The 23,942-nt window shown below is 42.4% G+C and overlaps 1 protein-coding gene across 1 annotated transcript in view; it reads right to left on the reverse strand.

The window, feature by feature from the left end:
• Positions 1 to 23,942, reverse strand: part of RBKS (ribokinase) — a 105,921-nt gene that overhangs the window by 23,006 nt on the left and 58,973 nt on the right. Inside the window, exons 6-7 of the mRNA XM_066266798.1 lie at positions 18,995 to 19,086; positions 14,675 to 14,863 (exon numbers count right to left, since the gene is read on the reverse strand). Coding sequence (XP_066122895.1) covers positions 14,675 to 14,863; positions 18,995 to 19,086 — 281 coding nt within the window. The remainder of the gene's footprint in view (positions 1 to 14,674; positions 14,864 to 18,994; positions 19,087 to 23,942) is intronic.

Genomic DNA, 23,942 nt, shown 5'->3' on the forward strand with positions numbered 1-23,942 from the left:
ATGAGGACTAAGTAGGGAAAACATTTTCCTCACTGGGAACAGGACAGTCATGAGAAAGTCATCTAGCAAATATAACCATGATCTTTTTTTTCACAATTTTGGTTTGTTTTGATCAAGGAAGGAAAAGGATATAAACCTGCCGGTTTTAGAGAATCTGTAGAGGAGATGTAATTTATCTTTTCCCTGGCAAGTGCGATGTAAAATTTCAGGAATCCAGGAATCCTGTAGACCCGCCAGTCCCCGGAGACATGGGTGGAGCGAGGCTCAGTAACTTACCCACACACTAGCATGTCCAGTGCTGGCTAGGGGACAGCACTTTAGGAAAATGGAAAAAAACAGCTTGGTATTGGGCCCTGTTTCAGTTCCTCAAAGTGAGGATGACATTTCTGGTAAGCAGTTACAATTAGATTTTTAGAGCCCTGGGTTTTCAACTTATCACATGCAGGATTAAAAAAGATAATTTAAAATATTTAATTCTGCCTGATTAGCTGGTAAATGAGGTGCTCTGCTGAGGTGGAAGTAATGTAATAGAGCTCACATGGTCCCCCGGGGCCTGACAGGTGCCTTGTGCCTTGTCCATCAGTCCCTTTAGCAATTCCCTGGCCTCAGTCCTTTCTGTACAGTCAGTGGACTTTCTGTCATCCTCCTCTCTTCCAGCAGCCAGAGTCAGCAGGGTTTGCACAGACAGCCTGTCTATTTACTGACATCATTCCTGAGGTTAAGAGGGCTATTTCAGAGCCTCGCTGGAATATTTATTTTATCATGCCAATTCAGAGATGTCATTTACCCTCCGTAACTTATATTTTTGGCCTGGCCTTTCTCTGACTATGGGTAGAACAATTTAAGGGTATATTTTTAAATGGGAAAGAGGGTAATTCATTTGTTTTCAAATAATTAAAAAAGAGAGCTTGATCAGTGGTGGTGCAGTGGATGGAACGTCGGCCCCAAGCGCTGAGGTCCCCGGCTTGAAACCCTGGGCTCGCCAGCTTGAGCGCAGGCTTGAGCTCCTGGGCAAAGCAGTATGAGAAGCAATCAATGAAAAACCAAGTTGAAGCATATGAGTTGATGCTTCTCATCTCTCTCCTCCCTCTCTCTCCATTCCTGTCTTTCTCTATAAAAAAAAAAGGAAAATAGCAATTTTATCTGAGATTTATTCCTTTCTTTGGCAGGTGCGATGTACGATTTCAGGACTGTAAGGGATCCTGTAGCTCAGTCCCCTGAGAACACTGGGGCACGGTGAGGCTCAGTAACGCTTACCCACACACTAGCTAATTTTCTCAGAAGGAACTAGAACTCTTTCATTATTTCAGAGGGGCTGTTATATGCCAAGCATTGTATTAAGGATCGGAGTTGCCCAGGAAGAACTGGTCTGAGCTGTTCAGGACCTTGAGGATAGCAAGGCAGGGAAGGAGGAGTGTTTTTTCTTTTCTTAAACTACAGAGAGTTTGGGAACACTATGAAAAGAGGAATTACCTTTTCCCCAGGCTCTCTGGTTAGCACTGTAGGCTCCTATTTAAAGACGTGTAGTGAGAAGATGGTTTGGTTGTAGTCTCCAAGACTGGCGCCCCTCTCCTCCCGGTTTGGTTATTCAGTGACAAGAAAGAATGAGCGTGATCTTTGCCAGAACCTGTGATATCTGGACTGACATGATCCTGCCACACTGCTATCCATACAGTTAGCTCCTTGCTCTGTCCAGGAACATGCTGGAGTTGAATGGGAGTGGGACCTGGGTTTCCCTCCGGTAATGTACAGAACCAACGTCATATCCACCCTACGTAATGGGAGTGATGCAAGCTCTTGAAGGCGCATGCAACTGATCCAGGAGAAGTAACAGTCGGACACACAGGGACATACTAACGGGAAATAACACATACTGAGTTCTTATGTGCGCCAAGCACTGTTTTAGAGCTATACATGGGTTATTATATTTAAATGAGGTTACACCATAATGCACAAAGCAAGCAACACCTTTGTGAGATCTGGCAGTTTCTGAAGATCTAGATAAATGGAACAATTATAAAAGCCTCTATCATGACAAGTGACAAGGAAGTCAGTGCTGGAAGGCCAAATAGGAGAGACTGAATGGGAGGCAGACAGCCACCAAGTCAGAGGCAGAGTGGTATGGGAGAGAGTACATAGGTTTTAGAATTGGGCAGATAGATAGACAGACAGATGTAGAATCAATTCCTGGCTCTGCCAACTTTCCAGCTGTTTCACTCTGGGCAGGTTATTTACCTTTGGGAGAACTGTGTCCTCCTCTCTAAAATGGGCACTGACCCCACCTTGCAGGGTTGTTTTGAACATGTGAGGTAATGCAGGAGTCCAGCACAGAACCTGGCACAGAGTAGTGCCTGCTTTTCATTAGGAGACAAAGAATCATCATTTCTAAGAATATATAAGAACCAGAAATTTTAGAGGTCAAAGATGCCATAGAGATCACCCACTCTAGACACATGTTTGGATGCACAACCTGAGCCCCAGACACACTGAGTCATTTCCCCACAGCCGCCTGCTAGCTAATGGCTAATTCAGGATTAGAACTCAGGATATCACCTGGCATGCGGTAGCACAGTGGATAAAATGTCAACCTGGAATGCTGAGGTTGCCAGTTTGAAACCCTGGGCTTGCCCAGTTGCCACATACAACAAGCAAACAATAAACAATTAAAGTGAAGCAACTATGAGTTGATACTTCTCATCCCCCTTACCCCCACCTCTCTCTTGCCTTTCTCTGTAAAATCAGTAAATAAAATTTAAAAAAGAAAAAAGAACTCAGGATATCATCTGCCCTTATCCACTAGGACCAATGATTTCAGTTACCATATGCAAAACTCTCCAGGTATTTCACCAAAAAAAGGTGATTTAGGCTGATCCTGTCTGTTCACATCAGATTATTTTCTCCTTGCAGAACAGCTGACTTTTCAGTATTCACTTTAGGTCACTTCTGAAACACATTTATTTGCATTCTTGTATATGTTAGGCTGCTTGGGCCACCATAACAAAATACCACTGGTTGGGTGACTTAAACAATAGAAATTTATTTCTCACAGTTCTGAGGGCTAGAAGTCCAAGGTCAAGGTGCTGGCAAAGTAGGTGTCATTCTCAGGCCTCTTCTCCTGGCCTGCAGGTGGCCACCATCTTGCTGTACGCTCACATGACCTCTTCTTTGAGTGAAAATTTAGAACTAGCTCTCTGGTGTCTCTCTTTTAAGGACATTAATCCTGTGGGTTCCATTCTTATGAACTAATTACCTCTTTATAAGTCCTAGCTTTCAAATACAGTCACATTGGGGGTTAGGGCTCCAACATATAATTTTTTTGTGGGGGGACATAATTCAGTCCAAAGGACTGTGTTACATATGTCCCCTCATTCCTCATGAGCCACCCCATTTCGGTCTGTTTCAAGTAGAAAGTACCTGAACAATACACTATGTGAACTATTAAGTACCTAAACTTGAGGTGTCACCTATGGCTTGGCCCCTTCCACAACTCCTCCAGGTCATCAATTAATAAAGACCAAGATATGTGTCAAAAACCTAAGTATAGAGCAATCAGTATGTTATTAGTTGTGAGAATGAAGATTGAAGAGTTAAAGTGCGTTATATAAGCAGACCCATTCAGAATGAAAACTTAAACGTGAATACAGTTTCTCTGAAGATTTGCTGTGTCTTTGAGTGATGAACAGAAATGGCAGATTTGACAATTTTTTCTGATATTTCCAAGGGAAACAGAATAAAGTAACATTTCTGAGAGAAATTATTTTTTAAAGAAAGATTAAGGAAAAAAAAGTTGTCAAAAAAATCCAAAAAAACCTGTCAAAATCATCCAGGTGTAAGGAGGCTCGCATGCCCTGGCTCTGAAGGCAATGTGGATCTGTCCCCTTGGCATCAGGAGACTCTTCATTCTGAAGTCATCTGAAGTCAAAGGGCTCCTCAGCCCACATCTACAGAGGCTCTGCGGGACTTGGTGGTTCTTTATGTGATCAAGAGTAAACTATGGCCTGACCAGCTGGTGGCGCAGTGGATAGAGCATTGGACTGGGATGAGGAAGGACCCAGGTTCGAGACCCCGAGGTCGCCAGCTTGAGTGCGGGCTCATCTGGTTTGAGCAAAAGCCCCCCAGCTTGAACCCAAGGTCGCTGGCTCCAGCAAGGGGTTACTCGGTCTGCTGAAGGCCCGCGGTCAAGGCACATATGAGAAAGCAATTAATGAACAAATAAGGTGTTGCAACGCGCAATGAAAAACTAATGATTGCCCTGGCCGGTTGGCTCAGCGGTAGAGCGTCGGCCTAGCGTGCGGAGGACCTGGGTTCGATTCCTGGCCAGGGCACATAGGAGAAGCGCCCATTTGCTTCTCCACCCCTCCGCCGCGCTTTCCTCTCTGTCTCTCTCTTCCCCTCCCGCAGCCAAGGCTCCATTGGAGCAAAGATGGCCCGGGCGCTGGGCATGGCTCTGTGGCCTCTGCCTCAGGCGCTAGAGTGGCTCTGGTCGCAATATGGCGAAGCCCAGGATGGGCAGAGTATCGCCCCCTGGGGGGCAGAGCACCGCCCCTGGTGGGCGTGCCGGGTGGATCCCGGTCGGGCGCATGAGGGAGTCTGTCTGTCTCTCCCTGTTTCCAGCTTCAGAAAAATGAAAAAAAAAAAACAAAAACAAAAAAAAACTAATGATTGATGCTTCTCATCTCTCTCCGTTCCTGTCTGTCTGTCCCCGTCTATCCCTTTCTCTGACTCACCCTCTGTCTCTGTAAAAAAAAAAAAATGAGTAAACTATGGCTAATCTCTGGCTCTTCTGTGAGAATAATGCTTAGTATACACTTTGAGAAATGATATCGCTTATCTTATTTGCTAGATGTGGCTCCAAATAGTTTTTTTGCTATGTCTCAAAGTCATATTTACTCAAAATTTCAAAGATACACATGAAAAATATAGGGTTATAGAAAAACTTAAGTAATTCAGAAGAATACTGAATTATAATGTAGAAGTCATTCTCTTCTACACCATTACCCCATCCTATGCCTCTTCCCATGAGTAATGATCATAAAAGTTTGGTGGTTCTTCCCAGATTTTAAAATATGCTTTTAGTTACAGATAGCTAGAATTATTTAAAAATAAATGGCACCATACTGTTATAATTTGACTTTCTCCTGATGATTATATAGATCTGTCTCATTAATTTCTGATTATTACAAACAAAATAAACATTCTTGTACAAATATTTATATATATGAGCATTTATGTAGGATAGACTCTTAGAATAGGATTTACTGGTCAAAGGGAAAGAATATTTTAAAAATTGGTACTGAAAACTCTCCCAGCAGAATTATATGAGAGCATGTGTTTTCCAATTTATTTGGACTTTGACATTATCAGTCTTTATTTTTTGACAACTTGATGGGCAATAAAGAGGAATCTCACTGTTATTTTGATTTGCATATTCCTGATTTTTTGTGAGGTTGAACATTATCTCATGTCTTTTATTTTCCATTTATTCGTCAGTGAATTTTCTATTGACATTATTCCAGAGAAATGTTTGATTTTTTGAGTTGTACAGGCTTCCCATAATTATACATAGTAGTCTCTGCTGTTGCAAATATTCAAATGTTTGTTAACAAATATTCTGTTAATAGATATTCCTGCATGAATGTGCACAGAAAAATGTGGAAGGATTTATGCTAGAAGGATTACAGTAGTTACATTTAAGTGGTAGGATCATGGGCATTTGACTTTCTTCTTTATACCTTTCTAGTTATCTGCTTTTTACTCCCCTTAAACACTAAGTATGTGTTGCCTGACCAGGCAGTGGCGCAATGAATAGAGCATCAGACTGGGACACGGAGGACCCAGGTTCAAAACCCCAAGGTTGCCAGCTTGAGCACAGGCTTACCAGCTTGAGGACAGGGTTGCTGGGTTGAGCGTGGGATCATGGACAGGACCCCATGGTCACTGGCTTGAGCCTAAGGTCTCTGGCTTGAAGCCCACAGTCACTGGCTTGATCAAGGGGTTATTCACTCTGCTGTAGCTCCCCCTCCCTCCGTCAAGGCACATATGAGAAAGCAATCAGTGAACATCTAAGGTGCCACAATGAAGAATTGATGCTTCTCATCTCCCTTCCTGTCTGTCTGTTCCTATCTGTCACTCTCTCTGACTGTCTGTCAAAAATAAAAAACATAACACTAAGTATGTATTAATTTTATAAGTAGGAAGAAAACAAACCAATAGAATTATTGGTGGGGAAAAGGTGATGAAGGCAATTCTGAAAGAGGGCCTCCCAAGGCACTGTGAGTAGTGGCAGTATCAATAGATACTTAACTCTCCTAAGTCTAACATTTGAAGGAAAAAAGTTGCTTCTTGGATAATAAATTGATATGGTAGTCAAAGTTAGCCTTATTATTTTATAGTGACCTCTTCAGCACCACAATTCTATCACTTTCTTTACCTCACAGTATTTTATCATTCCAACCCTTTTACAAGTATTGGCAGTCAACAGTAAGGGGCACTCAAACATCTGGGCTGTAACAGAAGTTTCTGGACAGAAATGCGCCTCAGAAACCATACTAATTATTAACAGGTGCAAAGAATGGATGCTTGATGAGAGAGGAGGTGGGAGGAAGAAAGAGGCTGTGCTGGGGAAACAGCTAAGGGGCGCCACAGAGACCAAGCCTGGCAGCACCCACGTGTGCGGCCCTCTCAGTAAGAAGAGGCCAGTAGCAGCACCTCAGTTTGCTGGGCTGAGGAACACCTCTAAAGAGCACATAAATTAATGAGTTCCAATTACATCTGGCAATAGTGGTTTGGCTGTCCAGTGGTCAGGGGGATAGGGGTGGGAAGAAGGTGTAGGTTGTAGGGAAAGGTCACACTAAATTGGGAATATTGGCTTTTTAGATGCTGGGTTTTCAAGGACTGAACTGTCATTCTGGATGCAGCCTCAGAGATGGATTAAAAGGAACCTATCCTTGAAAGCAGCTCAGATGGCTGAAGGCCAGGCCCCAGGATGAGGGCAGTGCAAGCAGAAGTTCCCTTGGAAAGCTGTGGGTAACCCATCAGCCCCAGCAGTCACCCTCCTCATAAGTGCCTCCACGCCAACTTGAACAGGAACTATCTCCACTTCCTACTGGTGCAGTCTCTAGTTTAGAGCTGAATCTGAAGCCCCAAGACAAAGCTGAATCTTTGTCCCTTGGGGGCATCTGTGCAGCTAGTACCTCACAAGCAACAGTGAATACTATAGGACTCAGATACAATGGACAGAAAGGAAGGGCAATAAAGAATAAGTATGAGAATCCCCCATACCTCTGGCTTTGGATTACTCCCAGTTTACTTATATACCCCAAATTATGATGATTATTATAAAGCGAGTGATTCTCAAGAAGACAGCTTTAGCCTATGGGCAGAATTCTTAAAATGAGAGTGTCAATGTAGATTCTAGGACATAACCATTTACATGTAGGAAAGCAATTTATACATAATGAATTCTTATAGAGCTTATAGGTCAAGAATAATTCATGTTACAACATATTATATCACTAGCACAATAATCTTAAAATATTACCATGCTTAAATGTGTGTAGCTCTATGAAGTGATTGTTCTTTGCAACTGTGAACACAAGATGGCAAAGCCCCTAACCTTCAGGCTGGAAGGACTAGCATGAGGACATGAACGCCATGTCATTTTGAGGCTGAGATTCACACAACATAGAGATAGGAAAAGAGACACATCTGTCATGTCTTCCAAACTGAGCGGAGCACATCTGCAGCTACTGCCACCATCTCACTCTAGTACAACAGGAAGACACATGTAAAAATAGAAGTATATATCCAACTATTAACACTGAGGCAAAACTGAAACATCAGTCTGCAGAAGTACTGACGTGGAATGGGAACCGCCTCCCCTCCGAGGGCAGGCTGTCTGTCTCGGGTGGACAGAGTGCCAGCCAGCTGAAGGTGTTTCCACAACCCCTGCCATCCATGATTTACTTATTTATTTAACTTTTTCCAGCTTTACTGAGGCATGATTGACAAATAAAAGTTATTCACTTTTAGGCTGCACAACACTATTTTAAACAATGTATGTATAATAAAAGCTTAGGAGGAGGGGAAAAGTGAGAAGGTTATGAACTGAGGAGAGCAAGTAATACCCTCCTGCCAGAAAGGTGAAGGAGCCCATTTGTTCAGAAGAAAATGCCTCCCTGGGAGTTCTCCACCTCACCATGTGAATTATCTCCTCTTCTTTAGACTTATGAAGAGGCTGAACAGTTGTGTGTAGAACAGGCAAGAATTTTAATAATGTGAGTGCTGGATAGCATAAAAAAGCTGAGGGACATTCTACACCCAGAAAATAACTACCCTTGCTTCCTGTGTCAGCCCCGCTCTCCTGGGGGGCCACTGAGAGCCCATTCCATAGATTCAATGGAGCAATTATGGGGAAGACCCCTTATCACAGGGGTGTCGCTCTTTAGTGGAGTGCCTAGATGGAGCGTTTTGTCATTTTTTGACCTTTGTTTTCTAAATTGAGATAACATTCACATACCATAAAATTCACCCTTTAAACGTACACAGTCCAGTGGTTTTTAGCATAGCCACAAGCTTGTGCAACCACCACCATCCCAGGACATTTTCATCACCCAAAGAGGAACCCTGTCCCGTTAGCAGTCACTTCTCATCATCCCCTGTCCCCAGACACCAGGAACCATCAATCTACTTGGTTTCTATAGATTTTCCTATTCTGGATATTTCATATAAACAGAAGCATATAATATGTGGCCCTTTACGTCTGGCTTCCTTCAATCAGTAGTTTTGCATGTTCATCCGTGCCTGCCGTACCCTGTATCACTATTCCTTTTTATGGCCAAGTGCTCTTCTGCGTATCGAAGGGTTCAGAACAGGCCTTCCCGAGCTGACATTTTGGCATGTGAGTTATTTGGAGCTGAAGGCAAATCAAGACCCTGTGGGCTCATGAGAAAATTTTACCTCTTCTTTAAAGAATTTAAATTTGGGGGCCTTGCCCATAAGAGTTATTACCAGAAATATCTTTTATGACCTATCTATAGGGCAGGGCAAACTTTTAGTTACTAAACACCTGCTCTTCTTATCCTTAAATGACCTTCCTCCCTCTGAAGCCCCCAAGGTGCCTTATCTCATTCTTAGCCATGCGTCCCTCATTTTAACTGTCTCAGAATCTCTCCTGTGTGTGTGTGTGTGTGTGTGGGGGGGGTATCTGACTCTCTCATGTATGTGGAGCTCCCATACCTATGTAATTAATTTTGATTATATTTTCTTGTTTTGTCTCGTGTCAATTTAATTGTGTGTGTGTGTGTGTGTGTGTGTGTATATATATATATATATATATTAGATCAGCCAGAAGAACCTTGAAGGGTAGGGGAAATTTTCTTCTACCATATCAATATGTACCACAATTTATTTATTCATTCATCTGTTGATGAAAATTTGGTTTGTTTCCAAGTTTGGGCTCTTATGAATAACGTTGCTATGAATATTCATGTATAAGTGTTTTTTTTGTTTGTTTTTTTTTTTCATTTTTCTGAAGCTGGAAACAGGGAGAGACAGTCAGACAGACTCCCACATGCGCCCGACCGGGATCCACCCGGCACGCCCACCATGGGGCGATGCTCTGCCCACCAGGGGGCGATGCTCTGCCCATCCTGGGCGTCGCCATGTTGCGACCAGAGCCACTCTAGCGCCTGAGGCAGAGGCCACAGAGCCATCCCCAGCGCCCGGGCCATCTTTGCTCCAATGGAGCCTTGGTTGCGGGAGGGGAAGAGAGAGACAGAGAGGAAAGCGCGGTGGAGGGGTGGAGAAGCAAATGGGCGCTTCTCCTGTGTGCCCTGGCCGGGAATCGAACCCGGGTCCTCCGCACGCTAGGCTGATGCTCTACCGCTGAGCCAACCGGCCAGGGCTCATGTATAAGTTTTTATGTGAACATATGTTTTCATTTCTCTTGGGTATATACATAAGAGTAGAATTGCTAGGTCATATTGTAACTAACTCTAAATTTAACTTTTTGAAGCTTTTCCAGACTGTTTTCCAAAGTGGCTACACCATTTTATATTCCTACCAGCATTGTTTGAGGGTTCTGATTTCTCACATACTAGTCAGCACTTGTTATGATCTATTTTTGATTATAGCCATCCCAGTGGGTATGACGTGGTATCTCATTATGTCTTGTCACTTAAAAAGAAACAGCCATCCATACACACAGTTTAAAAAGACAAGGCTCAATGTGTAAATGCCCCATCTCTCTCCACAACCATTTCCATGAGGCAAATACTTTAAATTCTTTTAGTGGTTTCTTCTGGTATTTATCTTCTATTTCTGGTAATATGCTTTATGCCACTATTTTTAAAATCAGTTTTAGATATTCTCTCTCAAATTCCAACTATGGAAGATGAGCATTTAGTTCTCTCCTCTTTCCCCAGGGGCACACAAATACATACTCACTTTTCCTTTCAAGCTTCACAATATGATTATAATCTCCATTTTTGGTTAAATCTGTAATTGGCGCTTACATTGTTATGGCTATGAATTCATAGTCATGTGCTGTACTAAGATTATATTTACTTAATCATACTTTTTCCCCTTAGACTCCAGATAACCAAGAGGAAAAAACTTGCCTCTTTTTTAAAAAAATTCCTCAATTTCCTACATATTATTTAGTACTCCACCCTCAAAGTCTGTAAGAAAACATATTCAAACATATGGCTATCCCACTATTTCTTTCTTTTCCCTTTTTTTCCCCTTGGGAGACATTCCTCCTAGTGCCCTACACTTATCTGCCTGCCCTGGACTGAACGGTCGGGGGATTGCTGCACAGCTGCTGCCCTGGAACTTTGTGTCCTCACCCCTGACTTCTCTCCTGGGCCACATCGCTGTTTCCCAGACCTCACACCTTTCACTGCCCTGGTTGTAGCCTTCCATTTACAATAGCATATCTTCCAGTAGCCTCTTTATTCCTCCATTACTGTGTCTTTTGTATCAGATATTTTCTAGTGTACCATTTTAATTGTCTTCTTTATTTTATTTTCATTTTAAGAATTATTATTTTTTGTCCTTGCTCTAGTGATTGCAATGGTGATTCCAACTAACATGCCAACTTAAAACAATCCAGTTGTGCCTGACCAGGCGGTGGCGCAGTGGATAGAGCGTCGGACTGGGATGCGGAAGTACCCAGGTTCGAGACTCCGAGGTCGCGCGCGGGCTCATCTGGCTTGAGCAAAGAGCTCGCCAGCTTGGACCCAAGGTCGCTGGCTCCAGCAAGGGGTTACTCGGTCTGCTGAAGGCCCACGGTCAAGGCACATGTGAGAAAGCAATCAATGAACAACTAAGAAGTCGCAACGCGCAACGAGAAACTGATGATTGATGCTTCTCATCTCTCTCTGTTCCTGTCTGTCTGTCCCTGTCTATCTCTGCCTCTGTAAAAAAAAAAAAAAACAACAAACAATCCAGTTGTAATGAAATACCATCTTTTTTTTTTTTTACAGAGACAGAGAGAGAGTCAGAGAGAAGGATAGATAGGGACAGACAGACAGGAATGGAGAGAGATGAGAAGCATCAATCATCAGTTTTTCGTTGCAACACCTTAGTTGGTCATTGATTGCTTTCTCATATGTGCCTTGAGCATGGGCCTTCAGCAGACCAAGTAACCCCTTGCTCAAGCCAGCGACCTTGGGTCCAAGCTGGTGAGCTTTGCTTGAACCAGATGAGCCCATGCTCAAGCTAGTGACCTCGGGGTCTCGAACCGGGGTCCTCGCATCCCAGTCTGATGCTCTATCCACTGCGCCACTGCCTGGTCAGGCGAAATACCATCTTAACTCTGATGGCAAAATTGTCTATAGATGCTCCCAGGCATGAAAGTTGAGTAGTTGTGACAGAGCGTGTATGCACATGACCTGAGAAGCCTAAAACTTGACTATACGGCCCTTTCTGGAAAAAACGTGCTGATCCCCAGCCAGTGCCCTGATCTTCCCGGGCCCATCTCCTGTCTCCTGCCTCCAAGTGTGAATCTGTCCCTCCTCTGACTCTCACTCTGTTTCACCTTTCCTGAAACCTAAAAATTAACTGCGAGAGCTAAGAAGCCAAATGAAAGGGCACAAAACAAAGTGAAAACTTCCTTTGTGCACATTGCTGTATATAGGATGTTCTAAGCTGTCATCTGTTGTGATCTATGAAATCCAATCCTTCAACAGGAAATTACTCTGAGATTATTACTACCACTGGTGGGATTCAAATAACTTAACAACCAGTTCTCTGCCCTAATGACTGTTTTGAATATAAAAGAAGATATACTGAAAGGTAGTTTATTATTTCATGCATTTAATACTTAAATAAGAACAATAAAAGAGGTATACAAAACTAGATTATGTTATAAGGAAGAGTTTTAAAATATTAATAAAAATATTAAATAATACCTGATAAAAAAACAATAAAACTGTTACTTAAGATATTTCAAATGATATCTTTTTTTTTTTTTTTTATTTATTCATTTTAGAGGGGAGAAAGATAGAGAGATAGAGAGAAGGGGGGAGGAGCAAGAAGCATCAACTCCCATATGTGCCTTGACCTGGCAAGCCCAAGGTTTTGAACCACCGACCTCAGCATTCCAGGTCGGTGCTTGATCCACTGCGCCACCACAGGTCAGGCCTCAAATGATATCTTGTCACCCTCTGATTGTTTGACACTTTTTATGTCATATGTTTGTTTACTGAAGTAACAAACATGAGGGAATTAAAGTGCAGTATTTCATCAAAGGTATAGTGAGTTTTATGAAATGAATAAATAAATATTAAAAGCATAGTTCTGTCCAATTTTTTTCTCCTATGGACAGAATGAACATTACTACAGGCTCTTAAATACATTGTTGCACAGATGAACATTAAAAAAAAAGTAAGGAATGTAAATTTGTGATTTTCACATTGGGTGGCTGCCCAGACGCCCACCTTAGAGAGAACCCTGGTTACAAGTGCCATTTTAACAACCGGTTTGCCGAACTCAACAAAAAATTAGGTATTGGTTCTGCCAAACCGGCGTGAACCAGCTGAACCCCAGCACTGATTACCACTGATTGGAACTGGAGCATGTCCATGGGCGGTCTCTTGGTCATTTAGTCGCAGGCCCAGGCAGTGCATTTCCAAATGCGTGTTCTGTGGTAGGCTTTGGTCATTTTTGTCTGACTAGCATCCACTTCTCCTCCTCTGATAAGAGTTCTTTGATTTTTATTTGACACCAGAGATGGGGGCATGATGCAGGGCACAGTGTGGGCAGGAAGCTGCCAGGGACTGTCACCCGGAGGGGCCCTGCCTGTGCTCAATGCAAGGCTGCAGGGCTGACAGGGAGAGAGCGGGCGGGTGCCAATGACACGAGTTCACCTCTGCATTCTGCCATTCTTCTGAATTTCTAATTACGTGCACCAAATAAATCCCTTTTTCTGTGTAAGCCCATTTGGGTTGTGCTTCTGCTTATGAGTAAAGAGTCATGAGTGACACAGACTCAGAAAGCTGAGTCTAAGCTGCTTCTGGGTCCCCACAGAGGTCCAGCGTCTTCACAAGGACCCTTCACTGAGTTTCTAGCAGGAGAAGAATAAACTCTTCTGCTTTAGTTTAGGACCTGGCATAGCTTTAGTCTAATGTAGGGTCAGTTTCAGAACTAATAGGAAACTTTTCAAATTCAGGTTACTGTCCTTCTTGACAAAACAGAAAAAAATGAATGGTTTCACAAATGATTAAATATGAGGAAAATAACAATGCCAAGTACAATTCATCGAATGCCCGATGAAGCCCACTGAAAGGCAATGACAACGTAACTTCACGTTATAAGAGCAGGTCTTGCACTTATCTGTTTTTCAAAGCATATTTGTATCATATCCACTTCATCAGATCTTCTTAGGTGTCTTTTTTGATAAATTATCCACATTTGGATGTTTAAAAAATATATATATATACATATATATATTTTAAATGTTATTCAGTTGTTTTTGGTTTTTTAGAGAGAAGAGAGACACAGAGAGAGAGAGAGAGAGAGAGTGAGTAGGGGGAGGAGCAGAAAGCATCAACTCCCATATGTGCCTTGACCAGGCAAGCCCAGCGTTTCGAATCGGTCACCTCAGCGTTCCCAGGTCAACGCTTTATCCACTGCGCCACCCCAGGTCAGGCTTTATCCACATTTTGAAGTGTCAGCTGTTATTATTTGCTGCTGAAAGAATGATCTCTGCTAACCAGTGCTCCTTGCTCTTCCATTCCACATGAAGCTTGTGAGCCCTGGTGATTTGTTTACTCTCTGAAACCTAAGCCCCTCAGTGGCAGAGATGCCTTGTCTGTCATGATAGCCCTAGCACTTAATATATGCCTGGCATATAATAGGTATTCAGTGAATATTTGTTGAATAAATAAATGAATATAAGTAATAAAGATACAATTTTGCTGGTATTCCAATTTTACGGATGAGAAAACTGAGGCTCAGAGCCCAAATGACTTATAGAAAGTACTGCAGTGGGTTAGAGAGGGATTAGGCTATGGTTCTCTTGCCTGGTTGGCTGGTTTTCTTTTCTACCACATCACCCCTGGAACTGTTACCTCATGATCCCTACCCTACCCCACCAAAAAGAAAGTACAGAATCTTAGTAACTAAATGATGGTTTTAAGGGCCAAAAATGATTCTGAAATTAAAAACCTACCGTGGTATCCACAGCCTTGACTTTCTCCGTAGGAATGTACTTGGGGACAGGGTCTGACTGTGACAGCATCACACACCCTTCAGCACCTAAGGTGACGATGACGACCCGGCAGCCCCTTTCCACCAGCGCCAGAGCGGCCTTCCCGGCGTCCGCGGGGTTGCTGACCGCCAGGCTGGTTAGGATCTCAGCCTGCAACACACAAAGTGAAAAGAAACAGTGGTGAGAAAAGAAAACTGAGTCCACTTCCACATTAGATTTGTTCTCCTAAAAAAATGTCTTCCTTATTTTGCATGACAACCAGTGCAATAAAGAGCTCTGGGAGATACTGGCTCAGAAAAGTAAACGTAGCAAAATGTTAACAACTGTTCAGGTGAAGAGGGGGAGTGTTCTCTGTATTGCTCTTCCAGCTTTTCTGGGTGTATGGACAATACTTTTCAGAATAAAGAGGTGGGGGAACAAAGAGAATCCTACAAAACAAAGAGGAAAGGGGGAGGGAGGAAATGAGAAAGGGGCCACCGCCAATGATTTCAATTCTATAAATCACACCTGTAATTTCACATGTCAGGACGTAATTCCCCATGGCCACTCTTGGGCCATAATGGTTTTACATATGACTGGTTACAGCTCTCCGTGTTTACGTACCGCCCATGTCTTAGTGTGTTTTTGGTAGAGAAGATGGAAGCAGTGTAGGAGAGGCACTGATGTGCAACAGAAAAGCAATGCTTTGACATTCAGATCGCTACTCCTTACTAACTGGGACCTCTCCCAGTAACCTACGTTAGAAAATGAGGGGCTCACACAGGATCAGCAGTTCTCTCCCAGAATACGAAAGGTCTCTGGCTGAAGTAGGGGCCGGGGGTTGTAGCCCTGCTTCCTCACCTCCTAGCACCCCTCCAGCAGCTCTGAGGAACTTCTGTGGTTCTGAGATAGGTGGCTGAAAAATCACTGGACTAGATGCATTATATACTTTTTGACTAAAAAAGTTTATAACCAAATTCTGTCTTTTGTGTATTACAATTTAACCATGTACTTACTATCTCTTTCTAAGAATGGTTCTATCTCTTCCTAGCTTGCTCTAATTATGGCCAGATTGATTAACCCTTTTGTTGCCTGTAAATGATCCCACAGTGTCTGCTCATTCTAGACCTCAGTGTTCCCAGTAACACAAGTTTCATGAACTTGAACATGTCCTCCCTTACCATCTTTTTCTCAATGGACTCTTTCAGTCTGAGTTGGTCATGCTTTGAGGTCACTTTCTTTTTTGTTTTAAAAATGTTTTTCATTGCCCTACATTACTGGGATCAGTTATATCTGGTGAGTTGATCTATTTTCAGAAACACTGACTTCTTGTGGTTTCTAAAAACCTATTAAAAAACTATTCTTTAATGAAAAATCTGAACATAAAAAATAATGCCTTTACAAGGTTCTCTAGTTCCATCTGTCGGGCCTCTAAGGATCTCTAAAGCAGAGCTAGGTTTTATGTCGGCAATATGGAGCTCCTGTTCTGGTGCTGTTGGTGACACGGCCAATCCAGTTACTAAAGTCAGCAGCTGGCTTGGTTTCCTTCCTGACCACAGGTAGTATCTCTGTCCTCCTGTTTCCGCAGTCTGGGAGCCTTAGATAGGCTGTAGTCTTGGCAGCTTTCTCTACCTTCTTTTGTTAGCAGGGGAGCCTGCGCTCAGCATCTCTGGTTCTAGTAGTGGGTGTTGCTCCAGGCTCCCATTAGTGGCACATGTTTAGTGCCCATTACTCATAGGAAGCACACTTACCACCACTTCTACCTACTTCTAGGACTGGAGGAAACACACCTCAGGCTGAATGCTCTGTGATTCTGTTCCATTTCTGATCTCTGGAGTTGTTTTGAGCCTGCGAGTATCATTTCCTTATCTCTTTCTATATTTATATATCAGTGGTTTGTGTGTGGAGCAGAGAGAGTATCTTAAAGCATGAATTTGGCTTATAATTCTGATTAAAAGTCACCCATGAGAATGTTAAGCTTGTAAAGTTTTTCTTTTTTCTATTATGTTTTTCAGATCAATTTTTTTAAAGACCAGAGTTTATTTATTCATTTATTCATTCATTCATTCATTCATTAAGGATTTACTAGGTGCCAACTATGTGCCAGGTACAGTATTACACATGGTAATTTATACAGATAGCTGTATCAATATAGTATATAACATCATACATGTTCATTTCACACTGTGACAATGACAGTCTTCCATCGAAAGGTGAGGGACCAAGGTAAACTTTCCTGCCTTAATAAATAGAATGAGTCAGATGAGATGCTGTGTGATTTCCAAAGCCAGGTCATAAAAGGCAACATGTGGCCCTGGCTAGCTGGCTCAGTGGATAGAGTGTTGGCCTGCTGTATGGACATCCTGGGTTCGATTCCTGGTCAGGGTACACAGGAGAAGCGGTCATCTCCTTCTCTCCCTCTCCTTCTTTCCCTTCTCTCCCTCATCCCCTCCTGCAGCCAGTGGCTTGATTGGTTTGAGCGTTGGCCCTGGGTGCTAAGAATAGCTCAGTTGGTCCTAGCACATCAGCTTCAGGTGCTAAAATTAGCTCAGTTGATTTAAGTGGACCAGACAGGGGTTGCTGGGTGGATCCTGGTCCTGGCAAATGTAGGAGTCTGTCTCACTATCTTCCTGTCCTCTCACTTAAAACAAACAAACAAAAAATAAAAAGCAACATGTGTTCTGCCTAGTTCTCTCTCTCTCTCTCTCTCTCTCTCTCTCTCTCTCTCTGGATACTGGATCTTGAAACCCAGCTTCCATATTGTGAGGAAGCCCAGGCCACAGGCAGAGGCCATGTGTTAGTGTTCTGGGCAACAGCCAGCATCAGACAGTAAGCATGTGACTGAAGACTGACGGAGGCTTCAGATGATTCCAGCTCTCAGCCCTCGAGTCTTCCAGGCCCCAGACATTGTGGAAGAGAGACAAGCCATGCTGTGCTTTGTGCCAGTTTCTGATGTACAGAATCCACGAGGGACAATAGTTACTGTTGTTGAAAACCACTGAATTTTGCGGTAATTTATTATGCAGCAATAGGTAACTATACACATTAGGATAGCTACTGAGGATACAATAATGAGTAAGACAGATGTACCGGTTCTCACAGGACTAGTAATCTAATGGAGAAGAGAGAAGTATCGAATAAGTAATTTGAGCTGTGATTAGTGTTTGAAGATTAAACAGTGCTCTGTAAGTACATATCTAGCAGGGAAATCTAAGGCAGTTTGGCAATTAAGGGTAATCTAACCTCTTATTGTGCAATGGTCACTATCTCTCACAATTCCTTTTTCCTAGTACAAAGCCTGGCCATAGTGGTTGCTCAAAAATATTGCATAGTATATTGTGGTTTGTGAACATTACTTTTCTGTGGCAGTTTTCTTTCTTGTTTACTTTATGTTCTAAGAGATGAAGTTAACAAAAAAGCAGGTCAAGGAATCCTTGAAACCATCATTCAGCCTTCAAACCAGATGGAAAATTACAGGGTAGTTCATTAATTACTAACTTTCTCTCTCTGCATGTTGCATTGTACAATATGCCCTGCCTCCCAATGTTGGTAGAGAGCTCTGGTCTAAAACTATCTACCTATGAAAGGGAGAAATATTAAAATTATCTACCTAAAATGCTTCAGAATGAATGGCACAATATGAATATATTGATATTTATTGTATATCTATAAATTATGACCCTGAGCTGTGCTGAGAGTGTGCTCCCCTAATGGAGTGGCCCCCAAGGTCTTCCCATGACATCCATGGAGAACCTACGTGTGTCCACCAGTGCAGTCACTGGATCTTCACAAGAGAAGGCAGCAAACCCATCAGAGGTGGCATATTATTTAGGGCTAGATGAAATACAGAATGCCCAGTTCAATTTGAATTTCAAATAAACAGATACTTATACAGTGAAAGGACATTTAGTGTATTACTTGTTGTGTATCTGAATTCAAGTTGAACTGAGCAGCCTATATTTTTATTTGCTAAATCTGGCAACTCTAAATCTAATTAGTCCATAGAGTATGGAATAATTAAAAACTAAAACAAAACACTAACAGCGTGAGGGCAGGGAGGGCACTAAAATTAGCTGAGGTTTGGTAAGTACCAGATTATGGGGCTGACTTAGGGAATCCTATGCCCCCAGCCTCCCAGGACTCACTACTTTCCTTTCTCCACACCCTGTCAACTGCCAAATCTCTTTTCAGTAGACCCGAGATACACAGGAATGAAATTGATGTGGTTAGCCCTGCTTCTTTGCTTTGTCCACTCACATGAAAGTCTTTGGTTTCTCATTGAATGAGCAAAACTGTCCTCACCTCACTTTCATTGCAGCAGAACACATCTGAGAGGGTGTAGAACCGGGGGTCCAGGTCAGCCGTGGCAGGGGCTGGATTGAACAGTGTTTTCACTACAAAGGAATGGAAGAGGGGTTCAGTGGTTTTCATTTTTACTGTGGTGCGTTTACAGACATTCAGGAAGGGAAATCCCCAAGTACAACCATTTTCCCCATTAGATTAAATATCAGCTTGGTTACATAAAACCTCAATCTCTGTGACAGCCTTGTGCGAACTCCTTATTTCCATTTGCTCTGCTTTTCACTTTACAAGCTTTTGGCTCCATGGGTAAGCATCAATATTTATAAACACGGTGATTACAAAGTTATGGCAAAGGGCACCAAGAGGATCAGAGAAGACTGTAAATGCTGTGGCATGAAATGACATGTGTGAATGTGAGCGCTCAGGCTGGAGAGCATTTTTCGGGTTACCTTAAGTGTTCAGTTACAAGGCTAGTTCATAAATCCATTTGCCAGAAAAGAAAAAAGATAGAAAAGAAACAATGAAGAGCTCCAAATTTTCCTGGTAAGACTAGTAAGTAGGAAGTTTATACATATGTATATTTTGAATACCTATATATGTCTTCCAAATATATAGGAATTATTCATGCAAACATACACACTTACACAAAAGCTTACATTCTTGGCTCCTGTGAGCAACCTAAGAACACAGAGAAAAGACTGAGAAAGAAGGGGAAATTCACTCAGGCTGAGAGCTGGCTCAGGCTAGGACGCTGCAGGAAGAGGATGGATGGGGAGAGAGAAACGGCATTTCTCAGAGGAGGAAACAGGTTCAGAGAGATGAGGTCGCAGTTCAAGGTCATCACTGGGACTTAGGTAAACTTCACCCCTATCAGGGGTCTTCTAGTTTTAAGTCCAGGGATTGATCATCTCTAAAATAGATGCCTGTCCAGGCCAGAACTTTGTCCATAGCCACACAAGCCCCCAGTTTCCAATATTGTAAAACAGCTTTTGGTGGGGAACTTTGTATATATTTTTTTGAAAGTCTTTAGAAATTACAGTCAAAGGAAGCTCCCCTCTTGTCAAAACACTTATCCACCTGAGTACCCAGCTAGACTGGCCGGTCTTCTTTTCCTTTTCCTCTTAGTAACCCCAATTTACCATAGACCCGTAGAACAAAATCTCCAGACACTCTTCCAGAACAGCGGTTCACACACTTGGCTGCACATCTGCATCACTAGGAGAGCTTAATAAAGTGCGCGATTTCTGGACTCCACCTCAAATCCCCTGAAATCAGAATCTCTTGAGCTAGATCAGCAGATTTGAACATTGATGAGTTCTCCAAGTGGCTCTTCCATAGCTGTCTTGGCAGTGATCCATTCCACATTCTTGGGAGATGCTTGTCAGCACGTGGGGAACGCTCCACTACTTCTGCCTGGTGAGGCCAGATAGTTTGCTTCCGCACCGTCTTTGGTTGTAACATTTTGGTTCCATCAGTGGATCTTGTCTAGTGGTTTACAGGATAACCCTATTCCCACATTTTCATTGTTTTAGAACCCAGAATGTCCAACCATGGAAATTCTATGGTCTATTTTTGGCTGTTCATATTTATACACAGGGTTATTGTGTCACCTAAATTAGAAATGGATGTAAAAGCCCTGTGTAAACTGTAAAGTGTTGTACAAATGTACGGGATTATTACTGTTATTATACTGTCCTTTACACACAGACGGACACCCCTGCCTGTCCACCCATCTCTTCTGCCTTCTGTTGGAGTCTGTAGCCTGGCAACAATCTCTCTCATGGGTTTGCCTGCTTTTGCGAGGTCTTAGGGATTTCAGTTGTGCATACAAGCACTCACTGCCCAGCACTCTGACACACCCTTTAGGTTTTCAGAACAAATATATTATTACCTGTTTTCCTTAAGCATTAAACTAAGACATGATTGTTCACCTATATGATCCTCAAATCTGTACTCAGAATTTGAGCAAAGGTTAGAGCAAGCTACCAGTATGGAAAAACAGGGTAGAGCCATTCTTATGAAAGTTCCATTTTATTTCAAAAGATTCCTAATCCAACAATTCCTTCTCTAAACCTCTCCTGTAGAAATACACAGGAATCCAAAGGTGTAGTACAGTGATGTTCATTCAGCTCTGTTTTTAACGGAAAAAACAAAAAGAAACCCAAACATAAGCAGAGAGCATTGGTTTAAAATATTGTGACATATACATCCAATAGAATACTCTGCTTCTATTAAAAAGAATGAAGCAGAACTCTGATTTGTCATAAAAACGTTTCCATAATTCATTTATAAGTGTAGAAGGCAATTTTGTAATAAAATCTAGTATATGATACCCCTCTTTTAAAACAAAAATAAAACATAACTATATATGCCTGACTTGTGGTGGCGCAGTGGATAAAGCGTTGACCTGGAACAGTGAGTTTGCTGGTTCGAAACCCTGGGCTTGCCCGGGCAAGGCACATATAGGAGTTGATGCTTTCTGCTCCTCCCCCCTTCTCTCTCTCTTTCTCAAAATGAATAATATCTAAAAAAACACATAACTATATGTGTATTTATAGTCATACACTTATGCAGAAGAGAAAAAAATCTTGAGAGGTTACTCATTAAATTAATAAGTGATTAGTTACAAAAGGCTAATGGGAAAATTTCTGACCAGATTACCTGCTGTACACTAGGCAAAGACATCATTCTTTTAAAAAAAATTGATTTTAGATAGAGGAAGGGAGAGAAAGAAACATCAATTTTGTTGTTCCACTTTATTTATGCATTCATTGGTTAATTCTTGTATGTGCTCTGACAGGGATCAAACCCACAACCTTGGCGTGTTTGAACGATGCTCTAACCAACTGAACTACACAGCCAGGAAGACATCATTCTTTTTGTTGTGTTGTTGTTGTATTTTTCTGAAGTGAGAAGCAGGGAGGCAGAGAGAGACTCCCACATGTGCCTGACTGGGATCCACCCGGCAAGCCCACCAGGGTGCAATGCTATGCCCATCTGGGGTGTTGCTCTGTTGCAACTGGAGCCATTCTCAGAGCCTGGGCCAACTTTGCTCCAATGGAGCATTAGCTGCAGGAGGGGAAGAGAGAGATGAAGAGAAAGGAGAGGGAAAAGGGTGGAGAAGCAGATGGGCGCTTCTCCTGTGTGCCCTGACTGGGAATCGAATCTAGGACTCCCACACACCGGGCCGATGCTCTACCACTGAGCCAATCGGCTAGGGCTAGGAAGACATTATTTTTAAAACATAGTATCTTACATAAAGAACAAGTACACTGTGAATGAAATTATATATTTGGGTTTTGCTTCAAATAGTCCAAGGTTGCAGTGGGCAGTGGAGTGGAGAATTAGGTATAGGTGAAACAAGATTGGTTATGTGTTGATAATTGTTGAAGCTAAATGATATGGGTTTACAATACCATTCTATATATATATACATATATATTTAAAGTTTTCCACAATAAAAACAAACTTTAAAATACAATTACATTGGCTTTTAAGCAATGATTGCTAGAGTAAGGAATTATACAGTTTAATTTGACCATAGATATTGTGTAAAAATCAATCCAATCATACTTGCTTGCATTTTACTGAAGGAAAGCATTCTTGATTTTTTTTTTTTTTTTTTTTTACAGAGACAGAGAGAGAGTCAGAGAAAGGGATAGATAGGGACAGACAGACAGGAACAGAGAGAGATGAGAAGCATCAATCATCAGTTTTTCGTTGTGGCACTTTAGTTGTTCATTGATTGCTTTCTCACATGTGCCCTGACCGTGGGGCTACAGCTGACTGAGTAACCCCTTGCTCAAGCCAGTGACCTTGGGTCCAAGCTGGTGAGCTTTGCTCAAACCAGATGAGCCCGCGCTCAAGCTGGCGACCTCGGGGTCTTGAACCTGGGTCCTCTGCATCCTAGTCTGACGCTCTATCCCAGGGGTCAGGAACCTTTTTGACTGAGAGAGCCATGAATGCCACATATTTTAAAATGTAATTCCATGAGAGTCATACAATATATTTAACACTAAATACAAGTAAATGTGTGCATTTTATGTAAGACCAACACTTTTAAAGTACAACAAGTCTCTGAATTCTTTTTAATAACGTTGTTATGCTGTTGCTAACCAATGATGAATAAAGTACTTCTTACCATTAATGCGACTTCTTGTGCTGAATGGTTTTGCTGATGGCTTTGTAGTCTGGTTGATACGTGGTGAAGTTAAGCTTCATGCAGGTGTTGAGACTTCCACCCGTTAAACGTGATCGTAGGTTGGTCTTAACGTTTTTTAGATGTGAGAAAGACTGGTCACATGCATACGTAGAGCCAAACATTGTCAGTACAGCAATTCTCACACACTGCAGTGTGTGGTATGTGATGGGAAGCGCGTTCCAAGTTTTGACAATCAGCTGGTCCGCGGGTTGAAGTTTTTTCATTTCTCCCCACTTGTGTTTGCTTGCCAACTCTGCTTGCTGTTGTGCAAGTCTTTCCAAATCTTCACTCAGTGACTTGAACTTATTTACACACATGTCTGAGGCCTTCAGGTCAGCAGCTTGTAGCTCAAAATCTCTGACGGAGACACCGGAGATGTAACTCAGGTCGGCGCTGTCCACTGCACACTCATGTGCATGGGTGATGAACTTAAAAAGATGAGTGCACTCATGAAATTCTCCAAAGTGTGCTTTGAATGACTGCAGGAGATTAGATGTGAAGCCCGCTAGCTGCTGGAGATCAAGATGTTGAGCAGGGTCACTTGCTGTGCATGCATCTTTAAACTCTTCCAGTTTTTCAAAGTGTAGTAAACGACCTGTTTTAGTGTTGGCAATAAGGAGTTCCAGCTTGTTTTCAAATGCAAACACTGCTTGTTGAAGGGATAAGACTGTATTTCCAATGCCTTGCATTTTCACATTGAGCTGGTTCAGATGTTCAGTTATGTCCACGAGATAGAACTTCAGGAGC

This window comes from Saccopteryx bilineata, chromosome 3 (assembly GCF_036850765.1).
Source record: "Saccopteryx bilineata isolate mSacBil1 chromosome 3, mSacBil1_pri_phased_curated, whole genome shotgun sequence".
Taxonomy (NCBI): domain Eukaryota; kingdom Metazoa; phylum Chordata; class Mammalia; order Chiroptera; family Emballonuridae; genus Saccopteryx; species Saccopteryx bilineata.